Genomic DNA, 21,366 nt, shown 5'->3' on the forward strand with positions numbered 1-21,366 from the left:
TCTGTGTATGTATTTGGATAAGATACTTTGATTATTAAAGATAATGTCACTTCTTACCTCGGATACTGACCAGTAGTGGTGGCCTCTGACAAAAGAGTCCATATGCTTTGTTATTTCTACAAAAAATAGTGAGTGGTACTGACTTGACCTGTGGTAAAACTTGAACGAAGTTTGTTGCATGCTTTCTTCACGTCCCCTGGCCTGAAACCTTCTTTCTCCTCTATTGTATTCTCTGCAATCTCGTTATTGTCCTTCATCTGATTTAATCCCATCTTTTTTGCTCCCATAATGAGGATGTACAGGTAATGGTGTCATGTTAATATATTGTGATACAACCTATACTGAAAATGATCTAACTAATCCTTGGTTTCTGTTATTTTTATTGCTTTAAGCTTTCCTTTTACTTGAATTGTAGATGTTTTTGTATTTCAAGTAATAGAAAGCTAATCTAACAGAAGAACAGAAAAAGTAAACCCCAAAACCTTTGCATTGGCAAGCTTCGCTTCCTGACCTGGCGCAGCCCAGGGTTAGCTGGGCACGGGTGCTGCTGCGCCAGAGAGGAGGTCGGATGTGCAGGAAGTGACTTGTCTTTGTGGTCGCAGCCAGTCATTAAACCAGCGTCGCCTGGCACACCGAACCGTTGCATCGAACTGGATGGGACCACAGACCAGAGCGGCAGTGTTTTGGAGACCAGGCTCCATCATAGGCGTTGCACTGACAGAGAGCATGCTATTTTTCTGAGGAGTGATGAGGTTTTTTTCAGCCTTTTTGACACCTATATTTTGCTTAGCATGTAAAGTGGATGTGAGGCATTTTAAAGCGGGGTTGTGAGCCACTTTCTTTAACTGCCAGGTTTGCTGGAACCACAGTAGAGCTCGAGTTTGTGTTTCTCCCCAGCCACTGTATTTCTTGCACAGAAGCAGGGATGATGCAGGTTGTGTAATCACTGTTAGGTGAGCAGGGGAAATTTCTTACCCCTCTCTTCTTTCCAAGAAGGAAAGGTCTGTGAACTTCTGATGGGATAATGAAATATAAAAAACAAGAGAGAAACTGGGACAAATAACATTGTTGTCCTTAACTGTATTAGTTTTTTTTTTCCTTCCCAAAAATTGAGTGAAAAGTGTTCTAAATGTATGGGACATACAGGCAGAAAAATAACTGTGTTGCTGATTGTGGTGCTGATAGTTCCGAAAAGCTGCCTTGTGAAAGGGCTAGAATATTTAACTGTGGAAAATGGTTTGACAACATATGGTATGAGGATGTTGCAGGAATAGTCTGTAAGGTAAATGTAGTGGTTGATTGCCAAGGAGAGTTTAAAGCATGGTAACAAACTGACAGCATGTTAAAGCTGATTAAACTTGGTTTATAAGTTATGCATTTTTTCCCCTTAACTAAAGCAAAGTTCAGATGTTACTGAGGTGGTAGGCTTGGATCAAACCTTAATTCTGGGGATTTCTGTGTTGTGTTTCTTTTTTTTAAATTCTAAAAGTCGGATCAAGGTTATGGATTATTTAATACTTGTGTTATTAAGAGCAATATAATTTTGTTCTCAAACTCAAGCTGCTTCACACATTTTCCATCATCAGATTTTCTGAAACATTTGAACTCTGTGTGTATGGCAAATGTGCAGTTGCTGAGTTAGTGTATCCCAACCCATCTTTATTTCATTTGATTTCAGCTGAAGGAGGATGGCATACAGTATGTGTGCTAGCATATCTGTTGACTTTCTACAGCTGCAAAATCGGAATTTTACAGGCTGATTCAGTAATAGAGTTGGTACTTTGTTGCGTGTAGTTTGACAACTGCTGTTTTCAGAAGATGATCCAACTTCAGAAACAGCTATCGTAAACCTTCTGTGAAGCTTTATTGCTGCTTCCTCTTCAACCTGTCCATGGAGATCACTGGTTTACATTCAGATATGGTCCAATGTGAAGTGCTTATTTTGTTTAAATGCACATCATGTGTTTTGCAAAGAGCATGCAACTGGCGAATGAATATACAGTTTCAAAGAGTACAGGTAGATATGTGCATATAGTTTGTCTACATCTGAAAATTATGCATGCGTGAATCTTATCAATGTCTAGACTTACTGCAAGTAATTGTAATAGCAACAATTTGGGGAGGCCTTTTTCTGAGCTGGAGAGATTTGGAGCTATTCCAAGGTCTGTGGCAGCCTGGTCAGGCTTTTTACTTCCTAGTCACAGATCCCAAAGCCTGGTGTGGATGACTCCCAGTGCTATTGGATTCTGCCTTTAATTGTTTACTACTAATCAAATGAGGTTTTAAAGAAGAACCTGCAGGTTCTGAGAATTGGCATATTTCTATTTAAAATTCTAGTTCGCTGATTTTTATTTTTTGTTTTTATTTTTTTTTACTGACTACCTTTTGGGTGATTACTGGAATATATTTTTGCTGTCATACACTAACATGTTCGTGCTTGAGAATACTGTCTCAGTTACAGCTCTAAGTTAATTTAATCTAGGTGTTCAGTCTTTCACCATAATATAACTCTGTAATCTTCAAAGCCTGGGAAAGTGTCTGTTACAGCTCAGTCAACCTTATCACAATGGTTATTGCAATTGAATACCAGCCTCTGTTCCATGCATTGTTCCCACTTACCTGTACCCAAAGAGGTAATTATTTTCTTAATCTTATCTACTTGATTCTTGTCACCTTTGCCAAGAGAGGAACAGAAACTTTGCTTTGACTTTGCTTTGTAGTCCCCTGACTTGTGTTGGGTGGAATTTTGCAAGATATCCCTGGCTGATGGTTCTTATCCTAATATCTGCTAAGTCTTTCTCCTCCTAATCCTAACACTGCAAAGTGATAATCAGTTTTTGTGAAATGCAGACTTGACAAACTTGACTTTTAAAATTTAAATTTAATAAACAAATAAATTTACATTTATGCCTTCTGCAAATGAATTTCTGGTTGCTTTGTCAGGCATACTGTATTTCACAAGCACTTATTGCCTAAAAATTTCTAGACTCAGGGCACTTTTAGAACTAGTATTACTGAACAGTACAGGTCTTCCCACTATTACTCACTTCATTGACAGTATAGTTACTGAGAGTGCTTGAGGTGTGGATATGTGTTGCAGGGTAATAATCTCAGATACGAGGCAGGGTTGATGTTCAAGACCATAGTATCTTTACTAGCCGCTCCTAAGTCTGCCAAAACGCTTCTTAAAGGTGTGGTTGTAATCCAGTCTAAACTCATCTGAGCCCTGGCTGTTACCCTTCTGCCCATCCCTTTGTGCTTCCTTCTGTGCTCAGTCACTGTTTCGGGGATCTGAATTGAATGAACATCTAATCATCTCCTTTTTTTGAGGATTAATTCTTTTGTCGGTCATTTCCCTGAATCAGCTCTCCACGTGACTGCATAAATGCTGGTGCTGGTATGAGATAGGGTGGGATCATGTGCAGAGGCTTAGGAAAATGAGATTGTGGCACCCCAAACTTGACATAAACAGTGAAGCTGGTTTGGAAGCTTGCTCTGAGGTGCTTGAGAGTTCACTTGTGCCATCATATTAGTCAGTGTTCGGTTACTCTGTATATCACCCGCTCTATGTGAGTGTTTTCTAAGTCTTACAGCCTTGTGTGCAGGCATGGATGGAGCTGTGCCATCACAAGTCAGGTTCTGTAGCCTCTTCAAAATATAACCCAAATTGCATTGTACACCTTGTCTAATTGTACTGTAGGCACGTAGTAGCTATGCTTGAATACTTTTGTATCTAAATTCTGTTTCCAGAGGATGTTTTCTTGACCACCTTTTCTGAATGTGTGCTACCAGATATAAGATACCTTTTTTTTTTCACCAGATATGCTGTGCTATAATCTGTCTGTGAACTGAGCTGCACCAAGATGAGTTTGACCCTTTCCATCCAGTTGTTTCTGTTGGCAAATGATCCACTGTTGGTAACTTGTCTTGCATAACAAAATATTGCTAGATTTTTTTTTTCTCCGTGCTCTTAACATGCTGATTATTTGCTTTTTAGTGCTATTCCCATCCCTGTTTAACTTTCTCAAGAAGCTGAACCTGTTCCTTTGGGGTAGGAGAGAGCAAAGCTGCCTTCTGCTAATGTATCTGATAGAGCTCAGCACAGCAGCTGTGTGACCAGGTTCAAAGACCGTCATGCTGATGTGCAATATAGTTAAAATTGCATGTATATTGGCTTCGTGTAGTAAGCTCCGTGCGGTATACTGGTTTGTGGCTAGAGCCAGTCTGAAAAAGCTCAGCTTCCTTTCAAAGCCTGTCCCTGTGGCTGCTGCGGTCATGCAAGTGTTTAGTGATGTGTAACTTCAGTCACCTGAATAGGTTAAATTATGCATGTGCTTAAGTGACACATGATTGGAGCCTAAAAATACCAGTTGTGTAATTACAGAACTGTTAATCAACTTTCTCTTCAATTATAAAAAAATCAGTTAATCTACAAGAGTAGGTGCAGTTGATGATGTTTTAAATGTCAAAGTCTTACCAGTTTCTTCTGTGTTCCCTGGCTGCAGTATTGTCTGAACTGTAGTTTGCAGAATTCTGTTAAACAGCTAATCTAATAAAACTTCAACTGAAGGCATTAGAAGAGTACATGGCTGAGGGTGATCTTCTGGCCAAAAAGTTTGAGAGTGATTGATCTTGAAGGAATTCCTGCTCATGGTAGTAATCTCACACTAGGGAAAGAGTAATGAATCACCGCTACCATAGCTGACAAATATCCTGGACAACTTTCTAGGAACTTAGCATGGTCTGGTGTTGCAAGGCCTCTGGATGCAGAACTAGTTGGAAGAGGCTCGCTCCTCCCAATTTCATAAGCTATATTTTACTCACTCCTTAATTGTGTTGCTGAAAGTGTTTATGGGATCACACGGCAGACTAGCCCACGGAGCAGCCCTGCGAGCACTTACCTCGGCCTGTGTGAGAGGCACTGAGCAAAGATGTGGAGGTTGGGATGGACATTAACCTCTTAAACTGGCATTAACTGGCTTTGCAGCCAGAGGCATTGAAAAGCAGAAATATCCCCTTAACTAACCTTTGTCCTTTCAGTTTGTGCCAACTTCAGAAATGCTCTTGATGAGGATTTATGCCTTTGCCTCATTAAGCAATTGGTCTGTCTTATTCTTGGTTTCTTTTATAAAAATCTTATGCAGAAAAATCCTTTTTTAGTTTCCAACTGTAGGAAAAACAGTTTGTTTGCGTACAGTTTTCCGTATAAATCCTACCTCTGTGTGTAGAACTTGGGGACTCTTCACTGTTAAATTCTCTGTAATTGTTTCAATGCTTTAGTGAAACAATGTGGTCTTTTTATGTTGCTTATATAGGGAAAGCGGGCAGAAAACACTCACCGTCCTTGTCCTGGTTGGGGCTGCCAGCTGGTGTTACAGGTGAACGTTCTGCAGCGCTGAAGGCCGCTAACAGACGAGTCATTGTCTGAATGCATCGGCCTGGTTGCGCTTGGTGTTCTGTAGCCCAGGAGAGAAATATTTGGTGCTAGTATAATCATAGTACTTTGCTGGACAACACGATACAGTAAACTTTGGGCTGCACTTTCTTCCTGGTATAGAAAATGTAAAAGACTGAAGCTTTTCTGCCTTCAGAAAAATCCTGTTTTCAGGTTGTAGAAAAATGTTTTCTTGTCACATGCATGTAGACAATCTGCAGAATACAAGTAGACTTTGCAGAGAGGGGGAGGATTATTCGCAAAAGCTAATTAGGCAGTGAGTCCCTCGGCTTGCTCAGTGGAGACTGAGGGGGATTCAGAGCAGCTTTTTTCTCTCTGCAGAGAAGATGTAGAAAAATTAGCGCTGCTAAGATAAGGTTAGTCTTTTTGACTATCCTCTTGGGTGTCATTACTGGGTTTTTCAGGGCTTTTCTGATAAATGTAAAGATCTTGCAGGTAGGACAAGAAAAATCTTTTGTAATTAATATATTAGGAGTTAGCTGGGTTTTAATTATACTATGAATTAGGAAAAAACATCTTCAGTGCCAGATGGAAATGGATGCTATTCTCAAAGGCAGGGTATCTGCTCACCTAAAACGTGACCTTAGGCAATATGTTCTTGCTTCATTGGCAGCTGTCTGAGAAATAAAGAAATACCGTCTTAGCTTCCTTTCCTTCCTGAACATCAGGGTACAGGTGCATAAAAGAATGCCTTTTTGTGTGACAGATCTGTAGTCTTTTCCTGGATGCCTAGAGTAAGTGTGCTTTGGGGGATTATTTTTATGTACCTTGACAGGATGCTTAGATCAGCTCAGCTGTTCTGCTAACCCAGTATCTTACTGCTACCAAAGGGGATGTCCTCCTTCCCTTGTTCCCACCCTGATCATGGCCATGGGGTCCTTTCCTGTGCCTTAGCTTTCAGCCCAGATTGCATCTGAATCTGTTCATTCTGAGATCAAAGCTATCTGCACTTTTTTTCCTGGAAATAATGTTGTGCTGGTTTAGGGAGCCCAATAAACTCACTAAAGGGCTAGTGCACAACTGCTGGTGGGAGGGAAGTAGTAGGAGAACAGGTGGGAGGGCAGGTTAGTAACTTGCTCAGCTTGTCTTCTCTGACTGCACCCTCACTGTATAATTTGAAGAATTGCATCTGTTAACGCAAATATTTCCCTTACGTATCTTGGCTTTGCTGTTGCCAGGACCTCCACCTCCTTACTGTTGTCTTTTTTTTCTCTAGAATGATAGTCTGTCTTCACTCCTTTCCCCCTGTAGGCCAGAGAGGGGCCCGAGGTATAACTCCAGTACAGCTTAGGGAGGCCTTTGTGCCACGTGCCACTTGGCGTTGGTGAGTTTTACTGGGAGTACGCTGGAAGAAACTGTAATAAACAGAAAACAGGTATGAAGTGCAAGTGGTGTTTAATTAGTTGTTTCCCCCCACCCCGCAAAAAAAAAAGTTACTTTATTTCTAAAAATCATGTATTTAATTTCTGAGTGATTATTTAGGCTTGTGGTATTTAACATGGATGTGTTGCAGGTAGTTCAGTTTGGTGGGTAACCTGCAATTCTGCATCAGCATTTGGTGGGAGAGCTGAAAAACTGTAGTTTCTTTGATCTGCTTAAGTAGAGGATACCTATATCACTGTGCAGTGAACAAAAATTAAGAGATAAGATTGAGGCAGTAAATTGTACATCCTGGGGAACTGCCTGCATTGCTTCATTATACTTTCAGTGAATGAACAGTCATTTGGAACGGATCTCTTTTTTATGTTTCAAATTTTTTTCTTCTCGAGTTGATCTTCCCTTTATCAAATATATTTAGCTTTCCCTGTTAGAGCAAAAGAGAGTTTTTGTCCCCACAGATTATTCTGCCTTTTAGTTGATACTGTCCAACTTGATGAATCAGAGTATTTCAAGTCCATACAAGTGTTTGATAAGAGTTTTGTGCTTTTGATTTGAGATCTGAATACTCAGCCTGGGGACTCAAGCTTGCCAAGGCAACCATGTAAGACTAGGATAAGAGAAACACCAAAATGCATTCTTCTGTTTCCCTCTGCATTAGAGCTAGCCAGACCTTGGTTTAAATCAGTAGTTAGGCATTAGTATATCTGTGCTTGTATCTTAATTAGCAATGCTGTGTTCACGTGAAGGACGGTGTTATAGGAAGCTTTGTAGTGCTTTTGTTAAATGGTGCAGTAAAATGGTACGTTTTAGCAGCCTGAGTATTGACTTGGAGATAAAATGAGTGACTTTAAGCTCTCTCACAATACATTGCATTGTGTAGGTTTTACATCTCTGTAATATGTAAAAAGAACATTCATGAAGAGGGATGTAAGAATGTAGTTGAGACTTTCAAAACTTGCTAATAATAAAATGGTTGAATGCTAATAGGAGAATCAGTGTAAAAGAATATTTCAGCAGTTAGTATGAGGTTGTGATGGAGAGCTCAATTTTTATGTAAGACTAGCCTCATGAGAGATCAACAAAATAAGACACAGTAGTTCAAACAACTGTTTGTTCCCCTCAAAAACAGAGGGTGGAAATTTTTTAAAATGCCTAAATAAGCATTATACATTATTTCAGACAGTAATTAGCTGCTTTCACATTTGCCTAAATAAAGCCAGTTAAATTTCTTCTTTGCACTTCTCTAGAGTAAACTGAAACTACTTAAGTAGTTTTAGTGGGGAACTTTATTTTCTGATAAGAGTTTAGGTACATGGATGTCTCTAGAATGCTGTCAGGCTGCCTATGCCCCGAGATGAGGGCTGTAGTCAGTGTGTGCTCTTGAGCAACTGTGGACCTAGCTAGCTCTGTTAGGAGGGCCGTCCTGACGGGCAATGGAAGTGTAACTGAATCCAGTAGCTCTTTGTTAGTGAGCTGAATTTAAAAATGCTTAAGTCTTTGTAATTCTACAGTAGATGAACTATATTACAGCAAATTCTTGCTTTGGCTTGTTTTTCTCCCAGCTCATCCTACTTTCTCCATCCCATTCTAATTTCCCAAGATTTCTGGTGACTGTAGAGAGTTGACCAAAATGTTCGCTTCCCCTACTGCAGCTAGCAAATACTGGCACATTGACATGCACATGTGTATAAGCAGGGAGAACATAGAGAACAGGAGCTAAGACAATGCACCCCATCACACCTCAACGATCCTGTCCATAAGTAATGCACGTGTTCCCCTTACCAAGGAAGTGAAGACAGTTCAGGGGTTATATGACTAACTTCTGTCTCCCTCAGACATCAGGTCCAATGCTGGTATTTTAATACTGGCCTGGAACCAGCCTAATATTAATTTTCTACTCTGAGATGACTTGTATAACTTAGAGTGATTTTTTTACAGGACTTGCTATTAAAGTGAACAAAATTCCAAATCTGTTTCAGGTGCTTCTTTGCTAGCATGGTTGCTGAAGGGCCTCTTTCCTGATGTTAGTAGTTTTGATTATAAAAATAAATTGGCTTTCCCTGATACTGTGTCTAAAGATAAGTTATGTGAAATTTCATCATCCCTAGCAGTGGTCTTGTGCTGTCACCTATTTCACATGCCCACTAGTATGTTCTCTTGTTCTTTGCTCTCACCCATGCTATTCAGAGAAATAGTATTGATCTGTAATAATTTAAATGTGGGCATAAGGCTTCCTGTTCAGTTTTTTTTTGATATTCAAAGGGTCATCTGAGGCTAGCTATGTCAAAAATCCCTTAGTGATAACAAGTTTTCATTGCTCTAGTGTGTTAATTATAGCCTACTTAAGTCAGCAGGCACCAAAATCTTTGCTGGGGTGATAGAGAAGTACCTTTCTTTGTATGACATTTAAAAATAAGTCAGATCTGTAAATGGAACAGGCTAAGAAAGCGGTAGAGCAAGACCAACAACATCCACCCTTCCAGCTTGCTTTTGTAGTTGTAATGTGCTTCAGCACATACTACATTAATCAGATGTCCATGCACTTCATGAACCAGAAAGGCAAGATCTTCTTTAAATCTGCAGCTCAAATAAAGCTGAAATATATCCTTTGCACTAGGTGAACTGAACTTGCAGCCTGTACTCTGTCTATGAATAGCAGCTGCCAGAGCTGAGCTTTTTTCATCTGGGAGCAAATCGGAAGCAAACCGAGGGTGGGATTAATTATTTGGCTGGTCGCAGGAGCCCTTTCGTACTGCCTTATTTCCAGAGGTGGCCACCACTAACTCCTTTCTTGCATCTGTGATTTGTATTCCCTATGTGATGGGGACGGGACTGGAAGTTGCTTGGGGAGGACAGCCAACGGATCCAGGCTATGTGAATTGTTTTAGCTCTGAAAGTGTGCCCCAAGCCTCATTCCTTCCAAAAATAAACCCAGAGTTTATAGGATTGTCTGTTCATACACCCTGTGTGGCATGTGCAAGGTAATCCCAGCATTTGCTAGAAATGTGGGGTATGAATGAAACTAATGCTTTCATGTGGAGTAAATCTGGTGAGCCAGGACGTGCAGAGGTCTTAGCAGCCACGCACAGTGTGTCCCATCAGTCCCTGCGGAAAGGACCAGGCTGAGTGGCCATCCTTGACACCCACAGAAATTATTTGACCCACTTAAAAAGGCTTGGCATCGTTTTTGTTGCGTGTTGGTGGGTAGATATGCTGACTGTACCTCCCTGCTGGTCTTATTTAAGAGAATGTGTAGGCTTGTAGTCTGCATCAATGGTAAGATTAGAACGACTGCAGACTGCAGCTAAATCGTTGGTGTTAAGAGAGGTGAAGTGTACGCAGACTATACAATTGTATCACTGTAGATAAGGAAGAAGTAGGTTGGGTGTTTAAAAATGTAAGAGATTTGGGATTGGTTTATTGGTGACTTGACATAATTAAAAACGGGTTTTGAACAAGGGACCCTGGCAGAAAGAAGCAGGCACTGTATGACAGGTTTGAAAGCATTCCTATGTACTTTTGCCATGTATTTTTTTGGAATCTCTCATTTGAACAAAGTGGGTATGAGAGTTAAAAACGTTGGCTGAAAGGCTGTAGCTATATTTTCCTTGCAGTTACTACCACATGTTCCCTTTCTATCCTTTTCTTTCATCTATGGTTCTAAGTCTTAGGGGGTAAAGAATTATTTTCATCTCCTTTGAAAACCCAGTGAGCTAATTCCTGGTTTGTTGCTTCTAGATCATAGCTTTGGTATATGTTTTGAAATACTTTATGGAATGCATCGGAATTTGATTGGTCTGGGACTTCATAGAAGGTCATTTATAGATTCTTTAGAAGGGCTAACATTTTTTAGCTTGGTATTTCATTAGTTGGGAGGATTGCAAATGTAAACTATGTTGAAATCAATTTACTTCCTCCAGTTTACAGCAGTGAAACTGGTCTACCTTCTTCTGTGTTTTCTTTTCCTACCAAAATTCCAAATTCTGTGGATGAAAGTTGGGAAATAAAAAACAAAATACACCCACCCCACCCTCAATAGGATAATCTGCTTTTCTGAAGGCATGTTCAGGAACAGCGTGCCATCTGCTGTGCTGACACAGTCTTATAGAGTCTCTGGTTTTGGCAAGTTTGTTTAATTACTGTATCTGGTAACTGGACATTTATCTCTGAAGGTGTTTATTGTTACCTCAGCTGAGAGAAAGCCATTTTGGAATTATACCAGTGTGCATGTGTCTTCTGAAATCAACTGATGATTTATTCCAGCGTGACCTGAGATCTCTCATACTGTAGAATCAGTTGTGAAATGTTTTCTAGGTGTATTTTAATATTTTTTTATGCCTTGTATGGATGGCGTATGCATTTTAAGATTCAATACTTTCTAAAAGGGAGGAGTAACTTTATGACTGGTCTAACTGCAGAACAGCATGCACCTTCACATGGGTGTTAAGCCAGCAATTTAAAAAAAAAAATTTAAAAATATGCTGGATTTGCTTTGAATTTACCCCTGAAAGATCTGTATTGCAGTTAGAAGATGACTTTCCCAATAATGTGGGTAAAGTGGATTGAGTCTGAATGTAATAAAAATATTAGGTCTCTGGGTTTTATTTTGGTGCATCAAGATTAAAAATAACGACTTCAGAATGTGAGATTCTGTATATGAATTTATGGTCTTCTGAATTAAATGAACCTACAAAAAAAATCCCCAAACAACTTAATGTTACACTTTGTGATTGTTTGGTGAAAAAGTTCCCACAGAAGCAGCCTGTTCTCCAAACAGCACATTGGAATCACTGTCATCAAGTTTGAGAGAGCTGTAAAAATCCCTTTTGACAAATCCCAAGTATTCTTTGCATCCAAAACTGCACGTGGATTTGGTGAGTTCAGTGGTGGCTGCGTTACGTCAGAGAAGAACTTGATGAAACAATAGCTACTCTGTTAGAGACCTGGATTGCTGTGAAAACTGTTCAGAGCAAATCTCCTGAACTGTTTAATAAAGAATAGGATTGCTGAAGGTTTGTTTTCGGCACTAAGGAAGCCATTGATATGAAGATTGATATCTTCGATTGCTGCCTCATTTGAAGTCTGCTTCTGAATACAGTGTGCAGGAGAATTGACAGCAGACTTTCTCTGACTGCCCTTTTTCTTTCCCTGCTTCCTCAACAGTTTTTATTTAAAATAAAACCAATATTTTTTTCCTGTTGAGCAATGTATTTTCAGGACCGTAGCAATATTTTCACTAGAGAAGTCTTTCAACACAGAAAACTAGAGCTGTTTGGTTTCACATTAGTTAAGTGAAGCCAGGTGAACCGTTCTGCTCAGAACAGGATCTGCAACATAGCAGAGACACCTTTTGTGCCTGATGGGTCTGTGTCTGAGCCGTTCGGGTTCTGTGACAAGAGGTGCCCCAATGGGTTTGAGAAAAAATAAATGAAACAACTTTTTCTTGTAGATGAGGCTGGTAGTTGTTTTAGAATAACAATAAAATAATCCTGATGTGGACTGCAGGTAAAATATCCTTGCAAAAATTTTCATTTGTAGTGGATTAAACAACAACTTAATCTTAATCCGCAATCCTTCTCATTTAGAGTGACGTACTTCACAGGGATATGTTAAAGCACTCTGTATAAATATCATTTGGCATTTTGATAATATTTGGTTGGGCTTTTTTGTCTTTCTAGCATTGCACATATCCACACTTTCTATAGAAGTTACTTAAAATATTGGTAAGGTTGACTGATATTCAAGTTATTGATTCAGGAACAAATTTTGTAAGCTCTTGAATGTGTTGTGTATTCTCTGGGCAGACAGTGCTGTTATTCTTCAGCACAGAGTCTTTTAAATATAGTTCGTAATACTAGCTGGCTAAATGCTTTGTTTTCTCCCCCCCCTTAAAAAAACAAAACAAAACAAACCCAAGCAGTAATTATAGAGGTATGTAATTTTAAATTGCAAGGAAAGCAAGTAAATTAAATGTCTGGGGTTTGCTGGAGCCAGGAGTTTAAAACAAACGTTAGCAAATATATGGCATCAAACTGCCTACCTTTTTCTTTTCTACTCCCGTCTTCTTATGTACTTAATGTTAGCTGAAGTTCTGAAGACTTTCCTCAAATGATGTTTCCTTGAAAAACTGAATTATACTCTGCTAGCATTTTTAGTACAAAATTTTAGGTATTTTCTTTGAGAAATGTAGGCATAACTGTTTTTCAGATAACTCTCCACCCCGTACACAGCAGCTTAGTTACTTAGCTCTTCCTAGGATGCACATTTTTGGTATCGTTCAGTTAATTTGTAGTAAGAACAAGTCCAGGTACTTTGCCTGGAGCACAGTTCTTACTGCCTTAAGGGTTTGAAGCCCCTGCTGGAAGCCTTTGCAGTGAGAGCTAGCATGCATTTTATTTATGGCACCTCTTCCCACAAGAAGTTTTATGGATTCTAAACTACTTGATACGCATTAACTTAATTGGGTATCATATTCATCCTGGTTGTTTGACTTTATTTGGTTTTATTCGATGTATTGAGTACAAAAGCAGTAAGATAAAGGTTTGTTTGGAATTTCTGCCTTTTGGCTCTAGCTGCAGGAGCCCAGTGCTCAGTTAGGGGCTAGCTGGCTGGGCAGGGATCACAGTTCAGTCCCATGGTATAGCACGTGTTTGGCTAATGGAGTGGGTATCTTAGATAAGAGATCCTCTTGCAAATCGTGAAAAGAGTGTGTGCAGTATGTATAGTTATATAAGAAGCAGTAACTTGTCAGTGGACATTTCCTTGAATAGACAAGGTAAAGGACGTTCCTAGTGCAGAACGTCTCTCAGAAATGTTTTGAAATTTATCTTGTTGGTTATAAGTGACCTAGATGGATAGGACTGCTTTACGGCAGCGCTAGCATGAGTATTCCTGCTGCAGTTAGTTTCCACTGTATCTTCTTGTTTTCAGGCTTCCTGAAACTTTCCATGTATTTTCTTTTGCCCAAATGGAAACTTTAGCTTTCTGGAAAATTGGAGGTGGTGGGGAAAGAATACAGAGTCTATTTATTTTTAAATAAAGGGCAAATAACATCAGAGGATCTTTTCCTTTTAAAAACTATTGCATATATTGAACTGCCATATAGTGTAAGCAGAGATTTGAAAGCTGAAATATGAGATGCTGTAGAAAGTGGTATGACTTCTAAATTTGAAACTGAGGTCTATTCAATCAGTAATTGAAATCTCTATTATCAGCCTTCCACAAAAGTCACAGTTTGGAATATTGGTTTTTAATCCACTTCAGTTTCCTGATTCAGCTGGTCAGCTTTGCAGAAAAATTGTCAGCGGCAGTGCTAGGTTGGTATGCAGCAATTACAATTATTTGAGCACTGGTGAAACTGTTATGAAAGCACTTATTTATTGGAAATAGTTTAAAGTATTTCCTTTAATCGTGATCCCAGGGTGAGTATATCTCTTCTAGCTTATTAAATCAAATCTGTGTGCTTTTTGTTTCTTGAAGTTCTTTCAGAAGTATTGAAAGACACAGTGAACTTTGTTGTCTGCTGAGAAATCAGTGCAACCAGAATGAGGTATCTTGCATAACTCTCTACAGCTTAAAGACTGAGCAAAAACCTTGTTGGCTGCTTCAGGACTAGGAGTTAGTAGTTACTGTAGTACATCTTCCAAAAGCTAGAAATTAAGGGGTTTTTGGTGTGCAGATGAGTTTCTGCCAACATTGACTGCTAAGAGGTCTTAATGTGCTGAAATCTTCATAGATATCTTACCTGTAGGAAAAAGATAGTGAAGGTACTTCTGGAGTAATATTAATTGTATTAACATTTTTCTTCTAAGTCTTCAATTTTATTCAGCTCGAGGATTTGAAATATGCAGGGGAGAGTCTGGAAAGCTAAGTTTTTTTTTTTTTCCTCAAGTTGCAAGTTGGAAAGGAAAGTAAATAGTTGAAAAGCAGCTCATTATATGTTCATACTACTTGCGCTTTTTGCTAAAATCTGACTATATGTTTTTGCAGGAGGGTTCATAGTTCCTTTTTTCCCCCCTTTTCTTTCCCTTTTCTTGAACAGCAGCACTACAGAGCTCACTATTGAGAGCTCCTGGCCCACGTTGCCTGTAACCATCATGTAAGGTACGCCTTTTAAAATACACTAGCAAAACAGATCATGTCAATCAGCAAAAGTTGGCCCGTTACTGGAAGCAGAGTTTAAGATGGGTAGTTGTGTATGCTGTAAAGATGATTAAAAAGCTTTAATGAGAGTGGGGAATTTTTTTAAAACAGTCTGATAACTTGCGTATTGATTTTTGACTACTGACTTGATCTCCTATTTTAACTTAATCTTTAGCTGATAAGGAAGTATTTCTTAGAGGTAATTGCTGCAACTAATTTATCTTAACAGTGTCCTCCCATCATCTTCCTTTTTCTGGTCATCACAGGAACGTTATGTAATAGTAGTTCGTTCTTACAGGGAAGGCAATACCGTGTGTCAGTTCTTCCTGCATTTTTAATGTGATCTTTACCCGTTTATTGGAAATGTCTCTCACTTAGTCTGTTCTCTTTTTGGTTTGCTCCCCACCCTACCTTTTCACCTCTCCTCAACTGAAAACAAGACTCTGTAATTAGCAAGTTCTGTGTAAAATCTCTTGCAATAAAGATTGATAGGCATACAGGAGTCCTTCTGGAGAGAGCCTAATTTTACCAAATGAAAAGTTCCAGCTATGTTCTAATAAAAATATAGAGCCTTCTCCATGTAAATTGCATAGACGTACCCATGCTCTACTGAAAATACTTTCACTACTGAGGAATAGAGAGAAATCCTTGATGAGTGGTTAAAACTGTACATTCTTTAAGATAAATTTTTTTTATATAATTTTCAGATCTGTTTATTATGCAAAGTGGTGTTGCATATTGTGAGCCAGTGTTCCTTGTCCCCAGTTTTGATCACCACTCAATAATAAAACAATATTGCATGGAGCAATTGATGCAATTACTTGTGGTTTATATACTTCAGATTCCAGTATCTAGCACGTTATGCCTGTGATAGCTTGCTTCAAGGTGTGGTTTCAGCCAGCTGACTAAACCATTTAAGTATTAAATAATTACTCTGTATCTTTTTGCATTCTGGCGGACCTGCAGAGTTCATATGTAAGCTTAAACTATTGCAACATTAAAGTAATGATCTATACAAGACCTCCAGTTTTAAGAAATGAAGTACAAAAATACATACCCATATAAACAGTGGGGACACTCAGCTAAGCAGAAACCAGCTTCCAGAACTGGGATTCATATCACAAAGGCTAAGGCTTAATAGCGTTAAAAAAAAAAACAACTGTGAGAGGAGGAAGCTAAAAATTTGGACTACCTACTGTACTTATATTTTTACATATAATATTATATACATGTATAAATGTACATATACACATATATCAAATTTATTTTTATAACACTGCTAACCTTCTGATAAAGGTAGAGAAGAGATAAAGCTGTTTTAAGCCCAGCTCATGTAAGGCACAAGTGTCCTAGGAAATACCCAGCTCCTTCATGGAAATTGATGTGCTTGTCTTATCCAAGAACTGAGGAGATTGCCACTGAAAGATTAGAGATTAATTTTGACGAGAGCAGAGGAAGAGATCTTCTCTTTCACAAGCCTGTTTAGAGTCAGTTACTTCGATCTCCTGCTCCAAAGGAGAAAGAAAAAAAAAAAAAAGGAAAACAAACAAACAAACAAAAAAAAACAACAAAGAAGAGGGAAAAGCACCGTAAATGTAATAGAAACCTTCATAACACTATGTTTGCATATAATGTCTAATATCCTGTTTTTCCCTTGCTAGGCCTTCTTTCTTTCTCCATTGTAACAGTATTCTTTCCTGTGTATAGGGAAAGGAGGTAGAACAGTAGCAAATAATGGCTTTGGCTATTTATTCCAGGTGTTTATAATACTAATTTAAATGTAAGATACATGGTGCAAGTGCTCATTCTGTTATTTACATCCCCGCCATGATTCTTCCCTGTGGATTGTGCCTCTACCTCTCTTCTACCCTTCTTTCTCTATTGGGAAGTGCCTGGATCCTGCAACTTTCCGTCCTCCTTGGAAGAGACTGGTGGCCCTCTTAATGTGAGGACAGAAACTGGAGCAGCAGTTTGTTGCCATCTTGACAGACTCATAGTCAAAGTTCACTAAAACAAAATACTGGAAGGAGATCATGATGAATAATGTGGGAAAGATCTGCTGAATCTGGGAAATGTTTGGAAAGAGGGTAGGCAGTTGAGGAGCAGTTTTCCAGGGGCCTATATTAAAACTAGCTGGTACATTCTTACCTGTAATAATTTCTCTGTATTATCTTAAACTGATCTGGAAATTGTGGTGAGTGAAAAACCATCCATCTTTACTGAATCTTCTGTTATAATAGATCTGAAAAAAAAAAAATCTTAATTTCATCATAGTTTCCAGATACCTCTATTTAGATACCTATGAATAATATACATCAGTCTTTTTTTCCCCTCGTTGTAAAATAGAACAGGTATGAAATGTCTCAAATTTTTCTAAAGGTAAAATGTAAATGTAGAACAGGGCATGCTGTTAGCAATGAAGAAATTTTAATGTAACCTTAATAAGGATTTAAAGCAATATTGCATAAGGTGCAAAATGGCATCCCAAGATTTTTTCTTGTTTTTTATTAGTAAAAGTCATGTCTGAGTTCCTTTCCCAATGTATTGCTGAAATGTGATGTAGACATCAGGTGTTATGCATATTGTTTAGCATGTAATCCTGAGATTATCGTGTAAGATAATGTTACGTGGTTGTTTAAAGCAACCGAAATGAAATTATGTCCAGCTATTAAAATAGGTAAGCATTTCAAGAAGTAAACATCCTTAATTTCATGTTTCGGAACATGTTTCGAGTTTAAGCTTAAGACACAGCTTAGAGATGGTAATTAAATTTGTTTATTGAGATGAAAATTCTCTTGATTAAGAACAGAGGTTATGACCTATTTATTGCTACTAGAAAAGATTGACAGTGGTGTTAGAAAACTTCCTTACCCACAATTTCAAGGTAAAAATTTTACTTTATTAAAGAGGTAAATAGATGAACTTACTATTATCTCAGTGTAGCGGAGTTAATTTTTAAAAAATTTAACTTTTTTTTCTTAGCAAGGTAGGTAAACAGTCTATTTTGAAATTGTTTGGGGGATTTTGGTATGTCTTTATGTGCATATTGCAAATTTTTACTATTCAAATGTTAGCTTTGAAAAATATTACTTTGGATTTTAATGGATTTGTATATAAAATAAGTTATATAATGATTCTGGTTATCTCAGCTTTTAGGCAGTGTGAGATGCTTTTATAGGGTCATGTATGGTTTTGTTAGTTTTGGGGAGACAATGACAATTTAACTTCTTTTTGTTAGAGAGTACTTGCCTTCATTTTTAAATAAAAAAAAAAAACCCTCGTTCTAATTCTTGTTTCCTTAAAAAGCATTTTTCATTGCAAAGTTGTATGACTTGTATTTTATGATACTGTTATACTTTTTGTTTTTCAGTCCCAGAAATCCTGGATAGAAAATACTTTCACCAAGAGGGAGTGTGTGTATATTATACCAAGTTCAAAAGACCCCCACAGGTAAATGAGAAATGAGAAATTATGCAAGAACTCATTGCTGCTCTTTAAAATTAAAAAAGTTAGTATTGTAAAGAGAGTGTATAATAGATTTTTGGACTAACTACTCTGTCTGTATAAAATACTGTCTTTAGTTCACTCTTTTGTGACTGGGCATTATCACTCTCCGTGCTTAGTTTAGATTTTTTTTTTTTCCTTTTCTGAAAGTACTTTGGCATTGCAGAAACCTCTAATAAATGTTCCCCTGTTCTCTTTGCTTCTTCTTACCAGTCTTCCTAGTGATGTCTGTGGTGTGTCTACAGTGTGTGTGTGGGGGGTGTAATTTTTTTTTTTTTTTTTGGTGGCATAGTTCTGAAGTCAAAGTCTCATAGAGACATACTCTATTGTAATTTAAAGAACAGCAGTGTGAGTGTAGGGTGAAGTGTAAAAATAAACCTGACAGTGCAGGAAAAAGGGATGAAAAATTCATAGAAGAATAAAGAAAAACAAGAACCGTGCTGGAAGAAAAAAGTACAAAACAAAGACTGAAGAAATATTTGCTTCCAGGGAAGACAGATAAAATAAGAACAGTTCGGATATCGAAAGATTTCGTGTGGTATCTAGTAATTTTTCATCCTTAAGTTCTGTAAGTAAAAAATGAGGCTGAAAAATGGGGAAATATGTTTCTAAAGGGGAGACTGAGACTAATGAAGAATATTTTGCACATCTCACGTGCTGCTTTTACCTTATGCTAAATTAGAGATGTGAAATCAAGCCAAATTAGTGATACCTCTAACATATCTAATTGGTAGAGTTTACCTTCACTAAACGTTACAGGTGTAATTTTAAGAGTTCCTACAATGATGGAACTTGATGTGCATGGTCATGACATCTATGTCACAGATTAAATAAGGTCAAATTGAAAACAGATTAAAAATTGGTATTTTAAGGCAGTTCTCTCTCCCCAAAATGTTTACTATTGTCATTATGGATTTCAGATCAGCTTTTTTTCTTTTTTTAGCTTCGTATATTTGAGAGCAGCTGAGAAACCTTTTCTTCTGAACTTCTGAAAACTTCAATGTCAATCTTTTCCATGAAAATGTTATAAATCTCTTTTGTTCTGTTGGGGCAGAATATTATTTTTCTTTTAAGAACTTTGTTTTTAGGCAGAAAAAGAACAAAGTAAATGCTGTAGAATTTTTAAGTTATTGTAAATAATTTACCACATTCCTTGAAACCATGTGACGTGAGAAGCTTTTAGAATTTATAGCCATGATTGTAGCACATGGAAAATTTGCAAATGCAAACAAAGTAATTAGGAAGCTGTTAAAATTTCCAGAGCACTTCACAAGGAACAAAATGATCTTCAACACTTGCACTTTTAGTTTAACCCATTTGTAGCATACCTTACAACTTTTCCATCAGATTTTGCCCTTCGGTTTCTAAGAATCACTTACTGTTGTTTGTGAATTATGTGTAAATGAAACAAATGTAGACAGGAGTATTTGGTATGTTTTGTTGATCTGTACCGTTTAGTATACATAATTATACTTTAATAACTGTTAGAGAAGATCTAAAGCTATAGTTCAGTATTAAAAATGTAGATTATCAATAGCAGACTGTAACTTCTATAGAGGACAAAATTAAAAAATTGTTTATGCTCAAAGTCTGAAAACAGTGTAAGACTACTGTATAACATCTGTATTTGTACACTTCTGCATACTAGCTCTTAACCATAATTGGTTAACAGCTGCTTATAAAAATTATGGAAAACAGTAGTATAAATTTACCTGCTATGTTAATTTTCAATGTTACGAAAGCTGTTAGCAGAAAAGCACAGAAAATGTTTAAGATGGAAGCGGGTACAAACGAAGAATTCTTTTTATATAATAAACTTTCTGTAAAGATAGTACTGTATAAGGTTTGTTCAAATACATCTTTTTCTGCACATGTAACTTAGAAATGATCGAATAACCTTGCCACACAGGCAGTTCAACTTGCATGTATAGTAGAAGGATGAATTTGTAGAATAGATGCAACAACGTATAGTTAGAATGAGTCCAGGAAAATGCTGGTCTGTAAGTAACTTCTCAGCATCTAGCAAAATGTTTCAGTTTGAGTAGCGCAGACAATCCAGTCTGAAATATTCCTGGGCTTCAGATACTGATGGCTCAAAGCCTGAAAACCCATCTGAAGTCTCAGGACTGAAGCTTTTGCATGTTTATGTGTTTTTACTTGCCAAGTAAACTACAGTCAAGACAGACAAGTTACCATGTTAAAAACGGGCAAACTTGAGCATGATGTTTTCCATTTACTGGAGATCTCTCTTGTTCGGTAATCTTTCTGTAACCACATGAAGTTGTGTGAGTGGTTCGTTCCCCCCCTCCCCCTGCCCCTAAAACTGAAGCTGAAGTTTACTCATATATTTAAATATTTCTTATAGATGCCTTCCAGGATGTCAGATTTGTCAGCAACTTGTCAGGTAATAGTCCTTTGTAATTACAATATTTATGAATATTTTTTTTCCATTAAATAAGCACTTTCATAATAGGGTTTTAAAAAGTTTTGATCAATATTGCAAATGACAAGTCAGTGAAAGGTTAGATGTAAAACAAATATGACTAATGAATAAAGAACTGTCTGCAATACGTAGGTCACAGATTTATAAAGGTTATATAAAATATTTGGCTTCAAAGTATCAATTTTCTATGTCCTGACTACTCAGTTTCTTCTGGCCTCCAACTTGCTATGTCAGTGAGCCTCAATATTTTGCATAATAATTATGTATTGTAATTAATTCTTGCTACAAATATCTATGGCAACAAGGTTTGCTCTGGAAAAGAGGTTTATATAATATTTAGAGTCTTTGCTTTCTAAATCTGATGTATCTCTGTTATAGATAAAAAGTTCTTTTCTCTTGTCTTCTAATAATAGTATTTACTCAAGTATTCTAAACGATATGG

General features: G+C 37.6%; 1 protein-coding gene across 1 annotated transcript in view; it reads left to right on the top strand.

Moving 5' to 3' along the window:
* TRPM7 (transient receptor potential cation channel subfamily M member 7) overlaps positions 1-21,366 on the top strand; it is a 58,582-nt gene that overhangs the window by 3,222 nt on the left and 33,994 nt on the right. The window contains exons 2-3 of the mRNA XM_087743809.1: positions 18,348-18,427; positions 20,847-20,885. Of these exons, the coding sequence (XP_087599935.1) occupies positions 18,348-18,427; positions 20,847-20,885 (119 nt within the window). The remainder of the gene's footprint in view (positions 1-18,347; positions 18,428-20,846; positions 20,886-21,366) is intronic.

This window comes from Nipponia nippon, unplaced genomic scaffold (assembly GCF_047370975.1).
Source record: "Nipponia nippon isolate SJK-2023a ecotype South Korea unplaced genomic scaffold, ASM4737097v1 scaffold_9, whole genome shotgun sequence".
NCBI lineage: Eukaryota > Metazoa > Chordata > Aves > Pelecaniformes > Threskiornithidae > Nipponia > Nipponia nippon.